At 38.2% G+C, this 18045-nt stretch overlaps 1 protein-coding gene across 7 annotated transcripts in view; it reads left to right on the forward strand.

Moving 5' to 3' along the window:
* LOC127967832 (SLIT-ROBO Rho GTPase-activating protein 2) overlaps positions 1–18045 on the forward strand; it is a 101382-nt gene that overhangs the window by 51971 nt on the left and 31366 nt on the right. For 6 of the 7 annotated variants that reach the window (XM_052568556.1, XM_052568560.1, XM_052568555.1 and 3 more), the window contains exons 3-4: positions 2590–2782; positions 13732–13894. In XM_052568556.1, the coding sequence (XP_052424516.1) occupies positions 2590–2782; positions 13732–13894 (356 nt within the window). Of the gene's footprint in view, positions 1–1150; positions 1415–2589; positions 2783–13731; positions 13895–18045 lie in introns of those variants that run through there. The other variant, XM_052568558.1, reaches the window with a different exon arrangement.

Raw genomic sequence — 18045 nt, forward strand, 5'->3', positions numbered from 1 at the left:
GAGGTTTGCTACATAAAATATTATTGTGACTTCCAAGTATATTTCTGGCCTATGGGCTGAGTGAATGTGAGGCATGCTAAACGTGAAAAGCTTTTTTTATTAATTAATTATTCATAGTGTTCAAAAAGTGTCCAGTCTGCCTTCGGAGGTGGATATGGAGCTAAAGAGATTTTTTTAAGCCCCCCCTATTTGTATGTTTTTTCCACTCAAGCTATTTTAAAAGATCTTCCCATAGATGTAGAACAGCAGGATGGCCAGAGAATTGGTAGCACAGTGTTTCTCAGACTTGGGAAACGTTTTATGAGCCCTTGAGACAAATGCAGAACATCTGACTTGAGTTTCCTTGTGAATGTGGTTGGATTATAATCTTCCTGCTCTTGGTGACAGCGATGGCGTTTACTGCTCTTCTCAAATCTCTACTTGAAAAGCAGTGAATTTCATTTATATTTCAGCTGATTCTGAGTTCATCAGTTGTGATGCTTGTTCTAGCTTGTAATGCATTTAGCACAAACTGTTCAGGTTATACTCTAGTATTTAAGTTTTACTTAAACTTTACTAGCAGAGTCTTGCTTAATATGCTCCCATTAAATCTATGCCAAGGTTTCTTTCTCTAGCCCACACTGCTCTGTTGGGTTTGGTTTGTATAAGACATGGATGAACACATATTCAGCCACAAGAACATCAGAAACACTCTACCACTGTGATTGAAATTTGTAAAAATTACAAAAATGCGCGTTATTTATTTGTTTTTATTTTTTTACCCACCCACTAGGCACATAGAAATTTTTTGGAGATGCCCATACACAAATCTGCATATGCATTCGTCTGTTTCCTTTTTGTCTGTATTTATCTCTGTATTATTAGGCCCATGTAGGCTTACTGACCATGCTCTATCTGTGCGTATTTGTAGACGCTTTGCTTTTTGCTAAAATTACAGGGCTCTCTTTGAAAACTTCGGCATTACGATGTGGCACTGACTCATTTCCTATGATCACATGATCATACGGACAGCAGAAAATTACATGTATCAGTGGTATCGACACATGTTGGCATGCCAGAAAGAAGGCCTGGGTTGTTATTATCCCACACGAGGGCTGCCTTATGACATAGTCATGTAAAAATCATCACAATGAGTCATATGAAGTGGGACAGGCAGAGTCCTATAGTGCTGGGATGTACTGGAGTGAAGTTTGTTGTGTTTGACTTGACCAAGACACAGAGGCTGTGGAAATCCCACTTCTGTGTGATGTCAGAGTGAAAGTGTGCTCTCAGCGCAAAAGCACAATAGAGTCGGGGCAGCTGGGTATCATAGCCCTGGGACTGTCACACTGTTCTCCTCTCTTCTCCGGGCTGGAACAGTTAGAGCATATGGAGGCAAAAGTCATAAGATTTCTTCACAGCAGGAAATGCAAAGGTACTGTTGATTCTTGGACATTCTCAGGTTGTTTTCTCATCACTCGTGACACTGGTTTGACAGCTAAATCAAGACTTGCCATCAATACATCAAATGAAATGTGATCCTGCAGCTATAAACGATGAAATAGGTGCTAGTTTGTGGTTTTTAATGTTTGGATGAAGGACTTTGCATTGCTTTGAATAATCAAACTGCTCTACAACTGCTCAGTTAGATGGCTCTGCTGTATTGTTTCATGTGTTTTTATTTTTTTATTTTATTTTTTTAAGTATGCAGGACATGTACTGTAGGTCCATCCATAGTTCCAGGCTTCCCAAGAGCGCACGTAAACATCATGATTCAATATTTCAGTAGGCTGTCGGGATTGTGCAGAGTAAACTAATTTGGAGCCGTGCTTGAGTGCTCGGCGAATGTTGGACGGGGAGACAGAGAGACGGAGAGAGATACAATGGAAATAAAAAGTGATAACAATGGATAAACTTTTTGAAGATGTGTGTGTGTGTGTGTGTTTGATGGACCTCTGCAAAAAGATCTCCTGATATGCATTGTTCGTCTGTCTATTGAATAATGTTAAGCACCACTTGACTTAATGATAATCATAAAACCTGTTCTTTGAAACATTGTTTTGTGCATAGAAGGTTGAAATATCTTTTCACTAGCTATTTTTGACTTTGTTTTGAAGAACTAGACTTGAGCCGCATATACTAAATTGTAAAATGTGGATAAATTTTTCATCAAAGAATACTGCAAAAAAAATATCATGGCTACCACAAAAAAATAAATAAATAAAAATAAAAATTAACATTGGTAATTATAATGATTACTGAAGGATCATGTGATACTGAAGACTGGAGTAATGACTGCTGAAAATTCTATTTTGCCATCACAGAAATAAATTACGTTTAAAAATATATTACAGTGGAAAAGTAATAAGTGATTGTAATAAATAACAGTAATTACTGTATTTATTATATGTTACATGCTGCCATTAGAGACTTCAAAAACACTTAAAAACTCATACCAACCCCAAACTTTTAAATGTTAGTCTATAGATTTAGTGTGCGTTTTTCAGTAATTCTCCACATTTTCCAGGTGGTTCTGAACACCTTTAGAATGCAGAACCAGAGTGGGACGTTCTATAATAACTCTGCTTCTTCTGCTCCTCTGATTGGCAGAGATCCGAGCCCAGTTGGTGGAGCAGCTTAAGTGTTTGGACCAGCAATGCGAGCTCCGCGTGCAGCTCCTACAAGACCTGCAGGACTTCTTCCGCAAGAAGGCGGAGATCGAGATGGACTACTCCCGCAACCTAGAGAAACTTGCCGAGAGGTTCCTGGCCAAGACTCGCTACACAAAGGACCCTCAATTCAAGTAAGAGAACATTTGGCCGTGTTTCCAGCTGATGCATCATAGTCCTGTGAACCGTGCCATTACCTGGGCACCGTTTGAAATCAATAAGTTTATTTTTTCTCTTCTCACACACTCTTCTGATTACATTAGTGCTGTTTTGCAGTGAATGTTGAGACGGTTGAGTAAACTCTCACCAAGTCTCTTCAAGATAATTTCATTAAAATCTTTGGTAAGAACTCATAACTATCATATTTTAGCGTGCAGGCTTAAACAGAGTCTCCTTATTTGTCAGAATGATGATGAATCAGCTTTTTACGATGTAAATACAGTTTTACAGTCTTTTCAGGCTTACACAAGACCTGCTGTTATATAAAAGGCTCGTCTCATATCTCTGATGAGATAGCAGCAGGGATTTTGATCGTGGAATAAAGTAAAAAAAGTGACCCATATTTGATCCTGATTCTGTAGAGTTATTATGCCGTATTATGAAGAAACAGCTGGTGTAACGTTAAGAAAAGCAAGTAAAGTGGAGCATTTATGTTCTTACTCAAGCTATAAATGTTTATATCATCCTGTCTGATTGACTGCATAAGCTAATAATGCTCATTTTATTGTTTAGCATGAAACAAAAACAAGCTTTTGAATGGTCTAATGTCATTTTTATACATAGGGCTAGACTTTGAACAGGCTTTTTAAAGCTTAGTTGCGTTGAAAGGCAAGTGGCAATTATGCTGAAGCCCTGGCATTAAATGAATGCAGGTTTTCCTGATACTTACTAGCGAGCTTTGAGAATGATGCAGTCTCATAGCAGTCATTATAACAGGATACGCTGTCGAAGAGCCTATTAATCAGTGTTATATACTGTCTAAACGGATCTCTGTGGTCTGATGCTTGGATCCTGTTGGATTCAGGTTGATCTTGTGAGGATGTGGTAACCTCATCCTAAAAGAATAACAAAGAAAAGCTTAAATACCAACTAAAAGTTAAAGTTTAAAGTGTACTTCCTTGCCCTGGCTTATGTGTGAATTATGACACAGTCTGTAAGTCTTGATAACTGAAGCAGTATTTGATGGAAACCTTTATGACGGTAACAATAATGTCTTTTCAATCTCTATCAAGCAAAAATTTTGCTTGCGTTAACATTTATCAAGGTGCTTTTGTAACTCCCAACGGCCTGTATTTGCAGTGACACATTGTCATCCTTTTATTCTTGCTGTGTAAATAGGTCGGACTGGATTGGAGTTGTTTTCCAGGGTCTATTATGCGCACCTTGACAGGTTTCTTTCTGGCAGTTGTGCCCCAGGCACTGTTTTGACAAAGGGGATATCCAGTGCTTGAACTTTTCCTTTATTTCATTGTTTCTTTCATTTTCCACCTTGTCATGTGCTTCTCTTTACTCCTTCCCTCTTTCACTCTCTGTCTTTTCACGTTATTTTGCTCTTTGTATTTGCACTTGCCTTTTTTCGGTTCCTAATATAATGGTTTGAGTGCTAGAGGCTGGGTCTGGGGAAAGTCAACATACGGCTGGCTCTCTGACAGCTTCTAGAAATAATCAATAGATAGCACTTTCAAATGGAGACCTGTGATCTAGTGTAAGTGATGGATGTATACCACAATATTCATTTTTGGTCAACAGCAATATATGTCATAATGTAGACATTTTATAGAACAATGATTAAGAAATTACTGTATTTATTGTAATAATAAGCTTAAATAATATTATTTTTAGTTGAACATTTTAAACAAATTTGTCAAAAATTGAAAAATGAGTTCATGAAGTAAAATGAAGTAAAAAATAAAATGTATTAATATTAATCAATAATAATAATAATAATAATAGAGAGATTATATTTATGTTGATTTGAACAATTATCTAAATAAAAAAACTAATTTTATGTTAACAAATGTTCCTAAAAAATATAGAAATATTGAAATAATAAGCAAACAGTAATAATTAATTATGATCAATATCAATAATTTAAATCAATAAGAAGAAGAAAAATGTATTTGAACTTATCTACATTTAAATGAAACAAATGTATAAAAAAATTCATAATAATGGATGGATGGATGGAAACAAACGCGTGAAGAAGAAGAAAATGTCATATTTTAGGATACTGCCTTATGATTTTTCTAAGTTTAAGCATTAAGAAACTTCTCCATCATGTATTTTTGGCTCTCTTTTGCTTGCATTTCCTCTCCGAGAACTCGTTTCTTCATTTTAACATGATTTCTTGTGCTTTTCTGTTTATTTCCTCATATTTCTTTCTTTTCCGCTTATACTAGACTTTCAATGTGCTAATTTTTTTCGGATACCGCTGGGAATATGGGCGGGAGCAGGATATAACATCAGGCACCAAGGTTTCCCCTCAGTCACAACATGGCTTCTGATGTGCTTGTACTGTGTTTTTTTCGTCAGCGTCGAAAGCATCTTATTGTATTGTACTCTCTGTCTCTTTCTCTCTATATAAATATATACACACTAAGCAATAAAAAAATAATAAAATGTGTTATCTGTTCCTGTTTCCACTGACACTGCGAACCATGCAGCTTCCTTTTTTATTTTATTTTTATAATCCTTTAAAGATGTATTATATAAAATAGGACGCTGTGCTATGGCTAAAATTTCCGCTTCCTTCATTTTTGAATTTCTGTACTGAGAAGTCACAAAGTGACGTATCGATCTTCTACTGGTCGCACGTCTTCACGTGATGCCTATTCGCAGGTCAGAGTTCACCAAATTGAACTTTGGAACAGAGCAAAATGCGATTTTTTTTTCTTCTTGCATTTCCGGTCTGACACATTTGCGTGCGTATGAATGGAAGTCAACGGAATGAAAAGTGCAGTGTGACCGCCCCCTTAGGCCCGCATTATACAATCACAATCTTATCCAGTCTAAATACTAATCAGTCTAAATACCCTGCCCTCCGTGGGTCCCTTCAGCCCTTGGAATCCAGCTCTGACATCTGTATGTTTAACAGGCAAAAGGCAACATCTGGTACAGTGATGCCATAAAGGAATGCAAGGTATTTTCCAGTCCCTCTCTTCAAGAAGAACGTAGCTGTCGGTGAGGCCCGACCTACAAACTGAGGGGCATCTATGGAGACCCCTGATAATATACTGTTTATGTTCTTACAGGGTAAAGTTCAGCTCAATGCCTTCCATTCTACCATTTAAGGGTTCAAAGGCTCCTCTATGTGTGGTATGACAGTGTGCGTCACTTCTTCAGGAAGCCAGCAGGAGGCCCGATGACGAGTTGCCAGACAATGAATGGACAGCATGGTTAAGAAACACGAAGTCTACAATGCTAACACACAAGGGTACTGACCAAATTTCTAGCGTGCCTGATTTTCTACAATGGATTGAGTTGATACAAAGAAGCAACTGACACTCACCACAACGTCTGGACACATGACAAATAAGAAGGGTGGTGGTTACACTGGTGCCACAGAGGAGCCGTGATGTGTCATATGCTTAATGGTCCACTCTGCTGATCCAAGATTACACTACAAACCAGTTCTCAACTTTTCCCCCCTAGTGGTTATGGTCAATGCTGGTTTCGTCATTTCAAAGTTTTTAAAATGTTGTCATATGGTGTTTCACCACTTCCTAATGTCTTGAATTTCATAGTCTACCATTTTAGTCCAGGGTTATCAAATCCTGCACAAACAGGCCCACCTTCCAGCAAAGTGTAGCTCCAACCTGATTGGTCGGAGCAAGATGGCGATGTACCTTTTCTACAGCAAGATTTTTCAATATTTCTTTAAAATGATGTATAAAGAGTATGCAGGAGGTGCTTTTTTGAATGTATGAAGGTTTTATATATATTTTATCTTATATTGTACATTCAGCTCAGCTGGTTTTATTCGACATTTATTTTTATTTATGTAATTTAGTCTTACAAATTTACCGTCAACTACAGAAATCAATACATTTACTGACACTGGACTTCCACATACAAGTGTCATAATGTTGTCTGTTCTGCAGTATCCTGTCTCATGATAACTCCCGGCCCATTTGTGAGGAGCTCAGGGTTAGTTGACTAGAGGAAGTGAGTCCGTCTGTTCTCGTGTGTTTGCCTGTTCTTCATAAGTGTGTGACAGTAAGAGAAAGCAGGCAAGGCAAGTTTCATTTCCTCTCCAGTCTGACTAGCTTGACTGATGTCTTCCCAACATCATGTCTGAACAGAAACTAAAGTCTTGTAAAACACTTCTCACTTGAGTGAAAAAATTCCCCTCAACGCCTTCTCATGTACCTTCCAAGCGATATTGAATGAATGGGTCACTCTTCACAGTTTACAGCAGACTCTGGTGTTAGTATATTGCCAAGCTAATGACTCTATGCATGTATTGAAAGAAATGTAGTAAAAAAAAAATATATATATATATATATATATATATATTAGGGGTGTAACGATACGCGTATTCGTATTGAACCGTTCGGTACGACGCTTTCGGTTCGGTACGCGGTACGCATTATGTATACCGAACGGTTCGTTGGAGTAATTAATTATATTTGAAAAAAAAAAAAAGAGAGAGAGAAATATAATGATATGCGTTCAACAAGGTAGCCCAATAACCCAAACAACTGTAACAGGCAACGCCCCTGACACTCCCGAAGAAGAAAAAAACACCAACTTATATGTTTATGTTAGGCTACTCAGCAGGCGCTCGCTCACTCAGTACGCGCTGAAGGCTCGTTGCAAAATAGCCAATGCGTTTAACAGACTAGAAATGAGAAGATCCTCCAATAACCAACAGGTCTGGTGTTTGGGTGCACTTTGGATTCCCGTTAAGCTATAATGGTGATGGCAAGAGAGTGGTGGATAAAAAAACAACGGTATGTCGCATCTGCAACATGACAGGGTACACCAGCGGGAATACAAAAAAAAAAAAAAAAAAACACCAGCGGGAATATCTGGGATATATGCGTCAGTACTATCTGGGAAAAGACGAAAAAAAAGAGAAACATGAACCAAACTATCCCTGCAGCATTTAGACACTATAGCTTACAGGGAATCCAACCCAAACACCAGACCTGTTGGTTATTTTAGGATCTTATATTTCTGGTCTGTTAAAGGCATTCGACATTTTGCAACGAGCCTTCAGCGCGTGCTGAGTGAGTGAGCGCCTTAGGGGCCGTTCACATATCGTGCCTAAAAACGCATGGAAAACGCTAAGCGCGTCTTTCTCCTCCTTTCCAAAGCGTTTGGGCAGAAGCGCTCATGAGGCGTCTGTCTTTGCTAAGCAACAATGACGTGCTCTCTCCATGAGACGCGGAAATTTCAGCGAAGGATAAATGGATTTGCAGCTCTAAAAATCGCTTGCAGTAGCTCTGCTACTAAATTTATTTCAAAATTGCAATCCATATACAACTATGATCAGCTGATCCTTCATCTTGGCTGAGCTCTCAACGTTGTTCCGGGAAAGGATGAAGCTGATTGGTTGGTTCTTGTCACATGACCCGCGGTGCGCTTGCGGCATTCTGAAAAGTTGAGATGTTTTTACATTTTGCTGTATCTAAAACGTATCGAACCGAACCGAACCGAACCGAACCGTGACATCAGTGTATCGTATCGAACCGAACCGTGAATTTTGTGAACCGTTACACCCCTAATATATATATATATATATTATTACAATCTACCATAAATGTTTTGTAATTTAATGTGTTTTAAAATGCAATGCATTCCTGTGATGGCAAAGTTGAATTTCCACCAGCAATTTATTGCATTCTTGCTATTTATTGCATTTATTTCTCCTCATAGTCCTTGTGTACATTCAGTACTTCTCGTTTGCTTTGTGAAGTCATTTCATCAATAAATTCCCATCATTTTACTACAACCAATTGCCAAGAATTATTTCTTCATATTCTTCATCTCTTGAAATTCTACACATGCTGCTGTGTCACATCCCTGGTGTCATGTCACCTAGGAATGAGCCCTTCTTGGCTTTGCAGAGCGTTCCTTTGGTGAAAGACCAGTTCTGTCTGCGATGACCTTGCTGTTAATTGGGCAATTCCTCCATTCACGTGACCTCAGCTTTTTCATGGCCTTCTAGAAATGACCTGGAGCTCCCTTGTCTGAATGCCCATTGAAGAACCCTTTCCGGCAGCCAAGGGGCCATGCTAATCTCATCAACATCCCTTTGTTAATTGCTCGAGAGGAATTGAGTTTCTCCAAGGACTCCATCTTATGTGTTTAAGCATGTGTTTTGCTTCTTTGCATATGAAAAAGCAAATTAGTGTGTTTGGGAGGATGTTTCTCAGGGCTGTCAATGGCTCAGATTGGTTTTACTCATTCAACAAGCATTTTACTTATTGTATTCTTATTTTTTTCCATATAGTTTGCTATTTGTGAAGATTTAAAGATTTGTTTTGTTAATATATTCGTGTGTTCTCATGTCCTTATGTTATACTGTAGTATGTCTTGCACCATGTGTCAGTTAATGGAGGCATTAACACTTTTGGCACACATGTCTGTTGTTTACCATCAGGAACTTGCCTTCTTTGAGTCCTTGTTGTGCAAGACCTTTATTTTTTCATTCACTTTTTGCTACATGCTCGAACCAGTTTCATTCTTCCTGTTTCCCAAGTGTTGTGCGATCATTGGCAGAGCAAACATCAAGATCTCATTCCACTCCTTACCTCAGCTGTAGCCTCCAAAACATCCAAAAACAATTATTTCTGCTACACTTCTTAACCGCTGTTCTTTGAATGGGGGTAAAGGGTGTCTGGGAAAGCTGGTGGAGAGAAACATTATTGGTGAGAGTGGATAGTGTTTTGAACACACTAGACTTATCTACTTCCAATAGTAGTTGAATTGTGACTGCTGCCTGTGTGCCGCTTGTTTTTATTCAGTAGGTCTGCATATTTAACTTTTTTACTAAGGTATCATTCTAACTAAAATATAAACTTTATTTGAAGATACTTATACTTGGGCTACAACTTGATTAATGGTCACAATGACATTCCAATAGAGTCTGAAGTTAGCATGTTGCTAAGATAAAAAAGACTTAAAGGGTCCATTCACCCAAAAATGCAAATTCTGTCATTAATTACTCACCCTCATGTCGTTCCAAACCCATAAGACCTTCGTTCATCATCAAAACACTAATTTAGATATTTTTGATGAAATCCGAGAGCTTTCTGACCCTGTATAGACAACAGTACAACATACCACCACCATTGTAGATGTAGATGTCCAGGGCCGGCGCAAGCTCAAATGCCGCTCTAGGCAGAGCACAATTGTGCCGCCCCCACCTCACATTCACAATTAGGGATCCTTAAGATGCATGTAAAAAAACTTTTTTTTAACCATGAAATTACACTAAAATAAAAACGTTCAAGCATGTTTTCAGAGTTTTTTTTTTTCATTCTGCAAAAAGGTGAAAAGGGACACAATGCAACAGCTGCGTATAATTTCAGTTTTATAGACTAATACATAGTGTACAGAATAAAACTAAACATATGCACACAACTCTTTAGCTCCCAAAACTGGAGGTTTCGATTTTTTTCTTGACTGATACACACATTCACACACCTACATTTCAGAAGCGTGCGCGTAGGGCTTTCTCAGCGGCAAGTGCTTTGATTGCGTCCACGAGTTTAACTTGTACTTCGGAGATCATTTTTATCAGTTTAAGCTTTGAGAAACTGCGTTCTCCAGGTCTCACAGTGACGGGGAGAGTGAGAAGCACTCTCAATGCTACAAAAACATTTGGAAAATTGTTTTCCATCCCTTTTTCACAGACGAATTTAAACGCATCCAGTGGTTTAGATCCAGCAACCAGGCGTCTGCCCAAAGCAGACAGCTCTTCAAACAATTCATGCCCATCAACATCCCGCGAGTCTCCATGAGTCAGGGCCTTTTCCAGTCCTAAGCAATCGCGAAGAACTATTGTATTCTTCTTTTCTTTGAGAAATGCGATGTCATATAAAAATCCAAATACGCGCCCATGGTCTCTAAGCAGCGAAAAGCGCTCTTCCACGGAGGCGATTACTAATGACCAGATAATTTTATTAATTTTGACATTTTTGAATATACATTAAAGTATTTTGCATGCATATATAGACCTACTAATAGGGCGCTGCCGGGCGGGAATTTTTATTCGAAATGTAAAATTCGAAATGTTTTTTTTTTTTATTTATAGCTACTAAAAAAATTCTGTTGAAGTGCCATAATTGTAACCTATGTAAAACAAACAAATAAATTAATAATTATCTCTCTCTCTCTCGCTCTCTCTCGCCTTCTCTCTCTCTCCCCTTCTCTCTCTCCTCTCTCTCTCGCCTTCTCTCTCTCTCTCTCTCTCTCTCTCTCTCTCTCTCTCTCGCCTTCTCTCTCTCTTGCCGTCCTGGCTGAGCTGCCGCCCTAGGCGGCTGCCTAGTTCTCCTATAGGCACGCGCCGGCCCTGTAGATGTCCTTACTACCTTTCTGGGCCTTGAACGTTGTGGTTGCGTTGCTGTCTATGGAGAGTCAGAAAGCTCTCACATTTCATCAAAAATATCTACATTTTTGTTCAGAAGATGAATGAAGGTCTTTGAAGGAAATTTTTGGGTGAAATATCTTTTAAACACAACAGTCAGCATTTGTTTTGTTACACTTTACAAGAACAAAACATTTGAAATGTTAAATAAATAATAAGGAATTTATACCTGAACAATATTAGAACACTTTCCTTTGCAAAAAGTAGTAATGCTTGAGGATCCCATTACGCTTACGATATGAATCCCTTTTGCTGACCTTTATCATCTTTAGAAATAACCTGATGTTTGATGAAGACAGTATATTTGGTCTTTTTATTCTGATCCCATCATCAAAAGAGCTACATGGGGACCGAAGAAGTGAGATGTGCCCATTCCTTTCCACAACGCTGACAGATGTTGAGCAGGAGAACAGGCTGTGATGTACCTCCACTGAGCCCCCTGCTGAGCTCTGAATGCTGGCTGATTTCCCCTCGCTTTGAACTCGTTGGGAGGAGTGTCTGTCTGAAGTCTTGTCGGCAGGCGAAGCCAGAGGGAACGTCCTGTACAAAGAGACAGGATCCCTGTCGAGTGATATGATTAATCCAACGTGCTCTTCAGCACGGACGACTGGTGTCAGACAAGTGTTAATACACATCTGTACATCACTTGAGATTTATTAGACTCAGACTACTTCAGGACATCAGCAGTGCTTGGTTTCAGCCCAGAATATGTTTTTGTTTTTATATTATTATCATTTTTTAAATATGCTGAAATGGGTTCAGATGATGCTGATGTCTTGCTATGATTTGTGCAGCATAAAGTGGGTCTGATTTTTCAAAGGTAGCTAGGTATAGTGTGCTTTGGAAATAACATGCTTTTGGTCATGTACCTTAAAAATAGCATGGTTTTTGGGCATGCACTTTTAAAATGATTTGGATATGTTCACTATAGTTCAAAAGTGGAAGTCTTCTATCCTAACCAAGGCAACATATATTTGATAAAAATACTGTATAGTAAAAACTGTGAAAAATTATTGCAAGTTTAAAAAAAAGTGTTTTATTTAAAAATATTTTAAAATAGAATTCATTCATGCGATGCAAAGCAGAATTTTCTGCAACCATTCAGTGTCACATGATCCTTCAGTAAGCAAGTGCTCAAAAACATTTCTTATTATTTGTAATATTGAAAACAGTGCTTATTTAATAGAGCTGTTTCTGTTTTCTTTTGTGTTTCTAAAATGAGGGAGGAAATGGAGTTTACCTCAAAAATTTTGCCTTTGCAGGTCTCAAGTTGTTTAGGCCTTAAATGTACACGTTTGCATACCACTGATGGATAGAGGTGTTGTTTGTTTGGGTAGATGTGATGAACGTTTTAGTTCTCACAGATGCTTTGCACTACAGTTAACAGCAGGACCAAGGTCATGTGTTAGCGGTTCCTCTGTAAACAGACGGTCTGTAAAACATTAACAGACAGCCGGATGCTTTCTGTGGGTTCTTTAGATCCAGTCCTTCCTGATTCTACCCTCTCTGTGGACATTTCAGACCGTCTGGTCAGAAGAAACATCAGGTTCTGCCCCACCCGTTCAGAGGCATTTAAGCAGCAGGGAACGGGTCCCATCTCATGTGCTTCTACGGGACCCTCAGCATCAGCTGTCTCCTCTGGCATGTACAGGCCGCTGAGTCCATACTTCCAGCATATGATCAGAGTAATGCAGGGCTTAACAGAATTCCTCTTTGGCGTGACATCCATTGTTCTGTAATTCTTGAGTGAACTTTACATATAGGGCAACAGGTTTGTCAGGACGGGTCTATATCCATGCGTACCCTTCTAAACTATACCAGGACTGTAGGAGTTTGGAGTAACATTTAACATCCTAAGCTCATTCCCTATCAGAGCAGGAGTCCAGAGGGCTTTTTTGAGCTGATTTATTTGTAATGATGATGTCTGTGTCTCAAAGGCTGTTCACAGTGATTTGTAGCGACAAAGCAATCCGAAGTCATTAGTTGTTTAAATGACTGATGACTGATGGTGATGAGACTTTCTGCATATTAATTTATAGTCATCTTCAGGAAACTTAATGGCCCAAAACTGCAATATAAATCTCATAATAGTGTACATTTAATAACCAACAAGATCATTTCTGATGGATTATTGATATATTACTGAAAACTGTGTGCTTGTATGTCTATAATAATGTGATATAATGATTCATTTGCATTATCAAAAATGTTTATGAATGTTTATGCCCTGGTTTTCTGTATAAAAATTGTGTGGGGAAACACAACACCATTATTATTTAACAATTAATTTAGAATTTACTCCTTATATTAAATGTTTTAAATCTATTTGGCTTGAAATTATTTGCCCGGATCATTTAGTTATGTTCAAATGATTCCTCTGAATATTTCTGATTATGTATTGTGATTGAATTGTTTGTCAGTTGTTTTGCAGCTATTTTGCAACTACTGCAAAAAATAAATGTGTTTTTTCTTTACTCTTCTCTGCAGGAAAGAGCAAAATGTCCTGTCTCCAGTCAACTGCTGGAACCTTCTCTTGGCTCAGGTGAAGCGAGAGAGTCGAGACCACGCCACTCTTAGCGATCTCTACCTCAACAACATCATCCCACGCTTCGTCCAGGTCAGCGAGGACTCAGGACGCCTCTTCAAAAAGGTGACATTCGTCTTTGCATACCAGTCGATTTCTCTGTTAAAGACTCTGTAGTGCTCATTGGGTTTAAGACCTAGTTTTTTATTTGCTTCTCAGTTCAATTGATCATCTCTCTCTACTCACTGACGTGCCAGTTTTTAATTAATTTGACTTTTTTTGCTTTGATTTATTATTGTAATAATTATTTCATTTTATGTCTAATATATGATCAAATTTGTCTATATTTATCTTAATTGGGGATAGTAAAATTAATGTGTTAACAGTTTGGTTCATAACATATCTTCTGTGGGTTCTTATGCATGTTTATGCTCATTAAAGTTGATAGTGAGATTATTAGAATCTTAAATCTCAAGCAAACAGCTTGATCAAAGAGCCGATAGATGCAATAAAGCAGCCAGCCTTTGGGGTCTCATTCCTCTTGGCTTGTCTAGACTGGTTAGACAGGCAGGAATTCAGGTCGCTCACTATCTAGACCCAGAGATGCTTTCTTATCAACACATTTGCAGAGTACATTGGTTATCCAGGTGAATCCTGTTCAATCTGGTCTGTTTAAGGTCAGAGGATGAAGGAACCTCCAAAAATGAAACATTCTGTAATCATTTACTCACCTTCTTCTTGTCTTAAACCTGTATAAATGTCTGTCTTCCATTGAAACATAAAAGAAGGTATTTTGAAGAATGTGGTTGCCCAAGCAGATTTCCGTAGTATGGAAGAATTAGTATGGAGGTAAGTGGGGATCAGAAACCGTTCGGTTGAGAGAATTGAACTCGAGAGGTGAACTACAATTTAAAAGTCTCCCATCAATGCATCAGTTGAGCAGGGTGTTTTGATAATTTCTGATGTTTTTTTTTTTTTGATAAAACCTCTTGTGATATGGGCCTCAGCTATGCATAATTTAAGGTGTGCTGCAATTTTGTCTTCTAAACTTTTCTAAAAATTCCAAATCAAGAAAGGGCTATTTTTTTTCCTGAGCATATCTAGCGGCAAGAGACTCTCAGACCCCAATCAGCACTTCTTTCTCTCCCGCTGTCTCTCTGTCTGTTCGGTTCCTGTGAGAGAGGAAGAGATGAGCCTTCCTATCAACATTCTCCACAACTCTTTCTGTCTCTCTTTTTTCTAGTTTAGCTCACCCGGCCCTTCATTCTGCTGGAATATCGGTCGTTTAATTGAGTGCTCCCGGCCGGCCTCTCTCTAGAGGCTTCCTAGGATTCGCTGAAGTCTGTGCAATTGGTCTTACCCGAGCGTCAACCTCCCGATCTCTCTCGTGAAGCCAATAAGGAAGTGACTAAAACTGCAATCGACTGGCCGCTTGAGGCTGGCTGCAAAAGGGAGTCAATCCCATTGACTCCCCATGTTAAAATGCTTTACAGTAGAAAAAAACATGTTTACAGCCTGGTTAAAAAATTATTTTGGTCTACATAGCTAATTTTGCCCTTCATGACAACTGTGAGGAGGGTGAATTTTTTATATAACTCATCCGTTTAAATTATATTAAGACTTAAAGTTCTGCATAATTAAGGGCGTGGCCACTTGAGTGACAGGTGGATTTTCGCTGCTGACACTGCCGTCGCACTAGGTGACCGTGGATTCACCAAGTAGCTCCCGCCTTTTTGCCCATTTTTGATTGTCTGGGAGAGTCTCACGGTGATGCACTGCCAAGATGGCGACGGCCCGCTCTGCACACTTTAGGATTCAAAAACACACTTCAGGAGTCTACGGGTGACGTCACGGACACTACGTCCATGTTTTTATACAGTCTATGGTCTTACCCCACTTCCCAGTGCCACACACCTCCCACCTGTCTTAAAAGTGCTACGACATGCTGTAGAAAATTCTGCACTCTAGATGCAATATAATTATAATATAATGTGATATGTAATTAATTTAATTTTTTCATTTAAACATATTTTCATGAGCAAGAATAAAAAGATTGTAAAGCAGTTTTCTACCTTATCAAATGTGGCAGCAAATAGTAGAGAGACACAATGTTTATGGAACAAAGTATCTTGATAAAAAAATACAGGAATATTATTATTACAATGACAAATTACTGTTTTCTATTTGAATATATTTTAGATGCCATCTAATGCTCACTTAAAGATAGTATTTACTAACACTAATCTTCAGCAAATGGAGATCAGTTTTTCATACTTTAATATTATGATGTATAAATTTAGCTGTACAGATTAAAACGATTGATATTAGTGTTTGATTTTTTTATATATTTGCTCATAACTTGTGGAATATCTGTCATTTATTACTGAAAATAATTATTGGAATATATTTGTAGGCCAGAATTTAAAATTGGTGCATAGACGTGTTTGGAAAACCTCTTTGGAGACTCAGTGCCACTAACACCAGCTTTGATCAAAATAAATTGAAAAGATTTCTCTTTACCAGGAAAACAGTAGACTGTGAAATATTGGCTGTGCTTTGGACGCCAACTAACAAACATTATTCATGTTATGAACTGATGATTTTTCAAGCATGTCTCCGCAATGCATGATTTTGCAAGCATGTTTTATTGTTTTTTTGTTTTTGTTTTTTACATTAAGGCAAATGATTTTCATCAATTCAACTGCATGCTCTTGTTTATTGGGGGAATTAGTTTCGGAGGCACAAAAACAATCATTGCTGATATCAACAATCCTTTGACATGTGACTGATGTTGAGTGCCAGTAAACCAATCCCTTCACACACAACCCAAAGTGATGCTTCTTTGACAGATTTGTTCAGCACCAAAATCTATCTCCTGCCAAGCTCACAGACAAACGTGTGATCTTTTTCATTTAACAAGTGCATCTCACCATTACGGCTCATAAATCCATGTCCTCCCATCCCAGTGCCTCACCCCTGTTCTCCAATAGATTTATAGGTCCTTCATGGAAAATCAATAATTTACTCCCATTTTTGGGGGCTCTTTTGTGTTGTCTTTGGAGTGTGTCTCCGAGCAGATGGAGGAAGGCAGCTCTGCCTGCTCCGACCGCACTCCTGAAGATCCATTGCACTGCGGGAATGTAATGCTGCTTGGAGGGGAAGTGTTAAGTGTCTCTGTGAGAGGCGGAGCAAGAGAGAGGAAGGAAAAGTGGAAAGAAGTAGCTTAGACCTAACACTCCTAATATAAAGAACAGGCTGAATAAATCCATCAAATGCTCCTTATTGAACTGGTCTGAATTAGGCAAACCAGCAGGGCAGACTGGAGGCAGCACAAATGAACTTACAGATTTCAGCTGGGGAGACCATATGCTTCTGAACTATCTCCAACACATGACACGAAAATGTAATAGGACAACATTCTCATAAAAGTCTTTGGATGTTTGTTTGGAGGTATTTTTAGGCATTTCCACTGGAGAAATCTACTGGTCTGAGGTTGCTTCCAGTGATGTTATTCCTCCAGCGCTTTATAGCTTGAGAGGTTGTTTTGGGGTTTATGAATCCCGGGAACAAGAGCTAATATGTCTATGTGTGTCTTGCTAATTATGTGCGTTTGTGATTAAATTAAGAAAATATTATCAAAAGTTTTTCTTCAGTCTCCAGTCTGAAAAAATAGATTCACTTTCTAGTACTAATGCACTTCAATTTTTGAAAATTATCTTTTGAATATATGTACACAAAATGTGCCCTACTTCATGGCCATCACACACTTGACAAAAATAAACCAGATGTATAATTTTCTTTCATTTTATGCCTTAATTCAATAAAACGTGTTTTTGATGGCATCTTTTACACTTTAATACAATAAAAGCTCATTATAGTAGTTTGTGGATGGAAGTTCAACATTGTACAGCATTATTATTTATATGTATATTTAAAATACATTTTAATATAAAAAAAAATTACATGCATAAATGACATGTTTTACATCATTGCAAATAAAAATGAAAATAATTTGAAAAATGTACCTAATTAGATTATTTATTTGTTTGAAATATATTTAAATCTATAGATTCTAAGAATCTTTATTTGTTAATATAGTGGGGGGTTTTTTTGTTAGTTTTTTTGCTGTGTTTTAATGCCAAGTTATGAGCTCAATCAGCTTGACAAAATTCCTCAGACATGTTTAGAGAGGTGAAGTGAACATCTTTAGACAGGCAGTTTATTCTCGGCTCTAAATCTGGGTGTTCTTGTGCATTCTCACATATTACTCAGTCCAC

Source organism: Carassius gibelio, chromosome B11 (genome assembly GCF_023724105.1).
Source record: "Carassius gibelio isolate Cgi1373 ecotype wild population from Czech Republic chromosome B11, carGib1.2-hapl.c, whole genome shotgun sequence".
In the NCBI taxonomy this organism is placed as follows: domain Eukaryota; kingdom Metazoa; phylum Chordata; class Actinopteri; order Cypriniformes; family Cyprinidae; genus Carassius; species Carassius gibelio.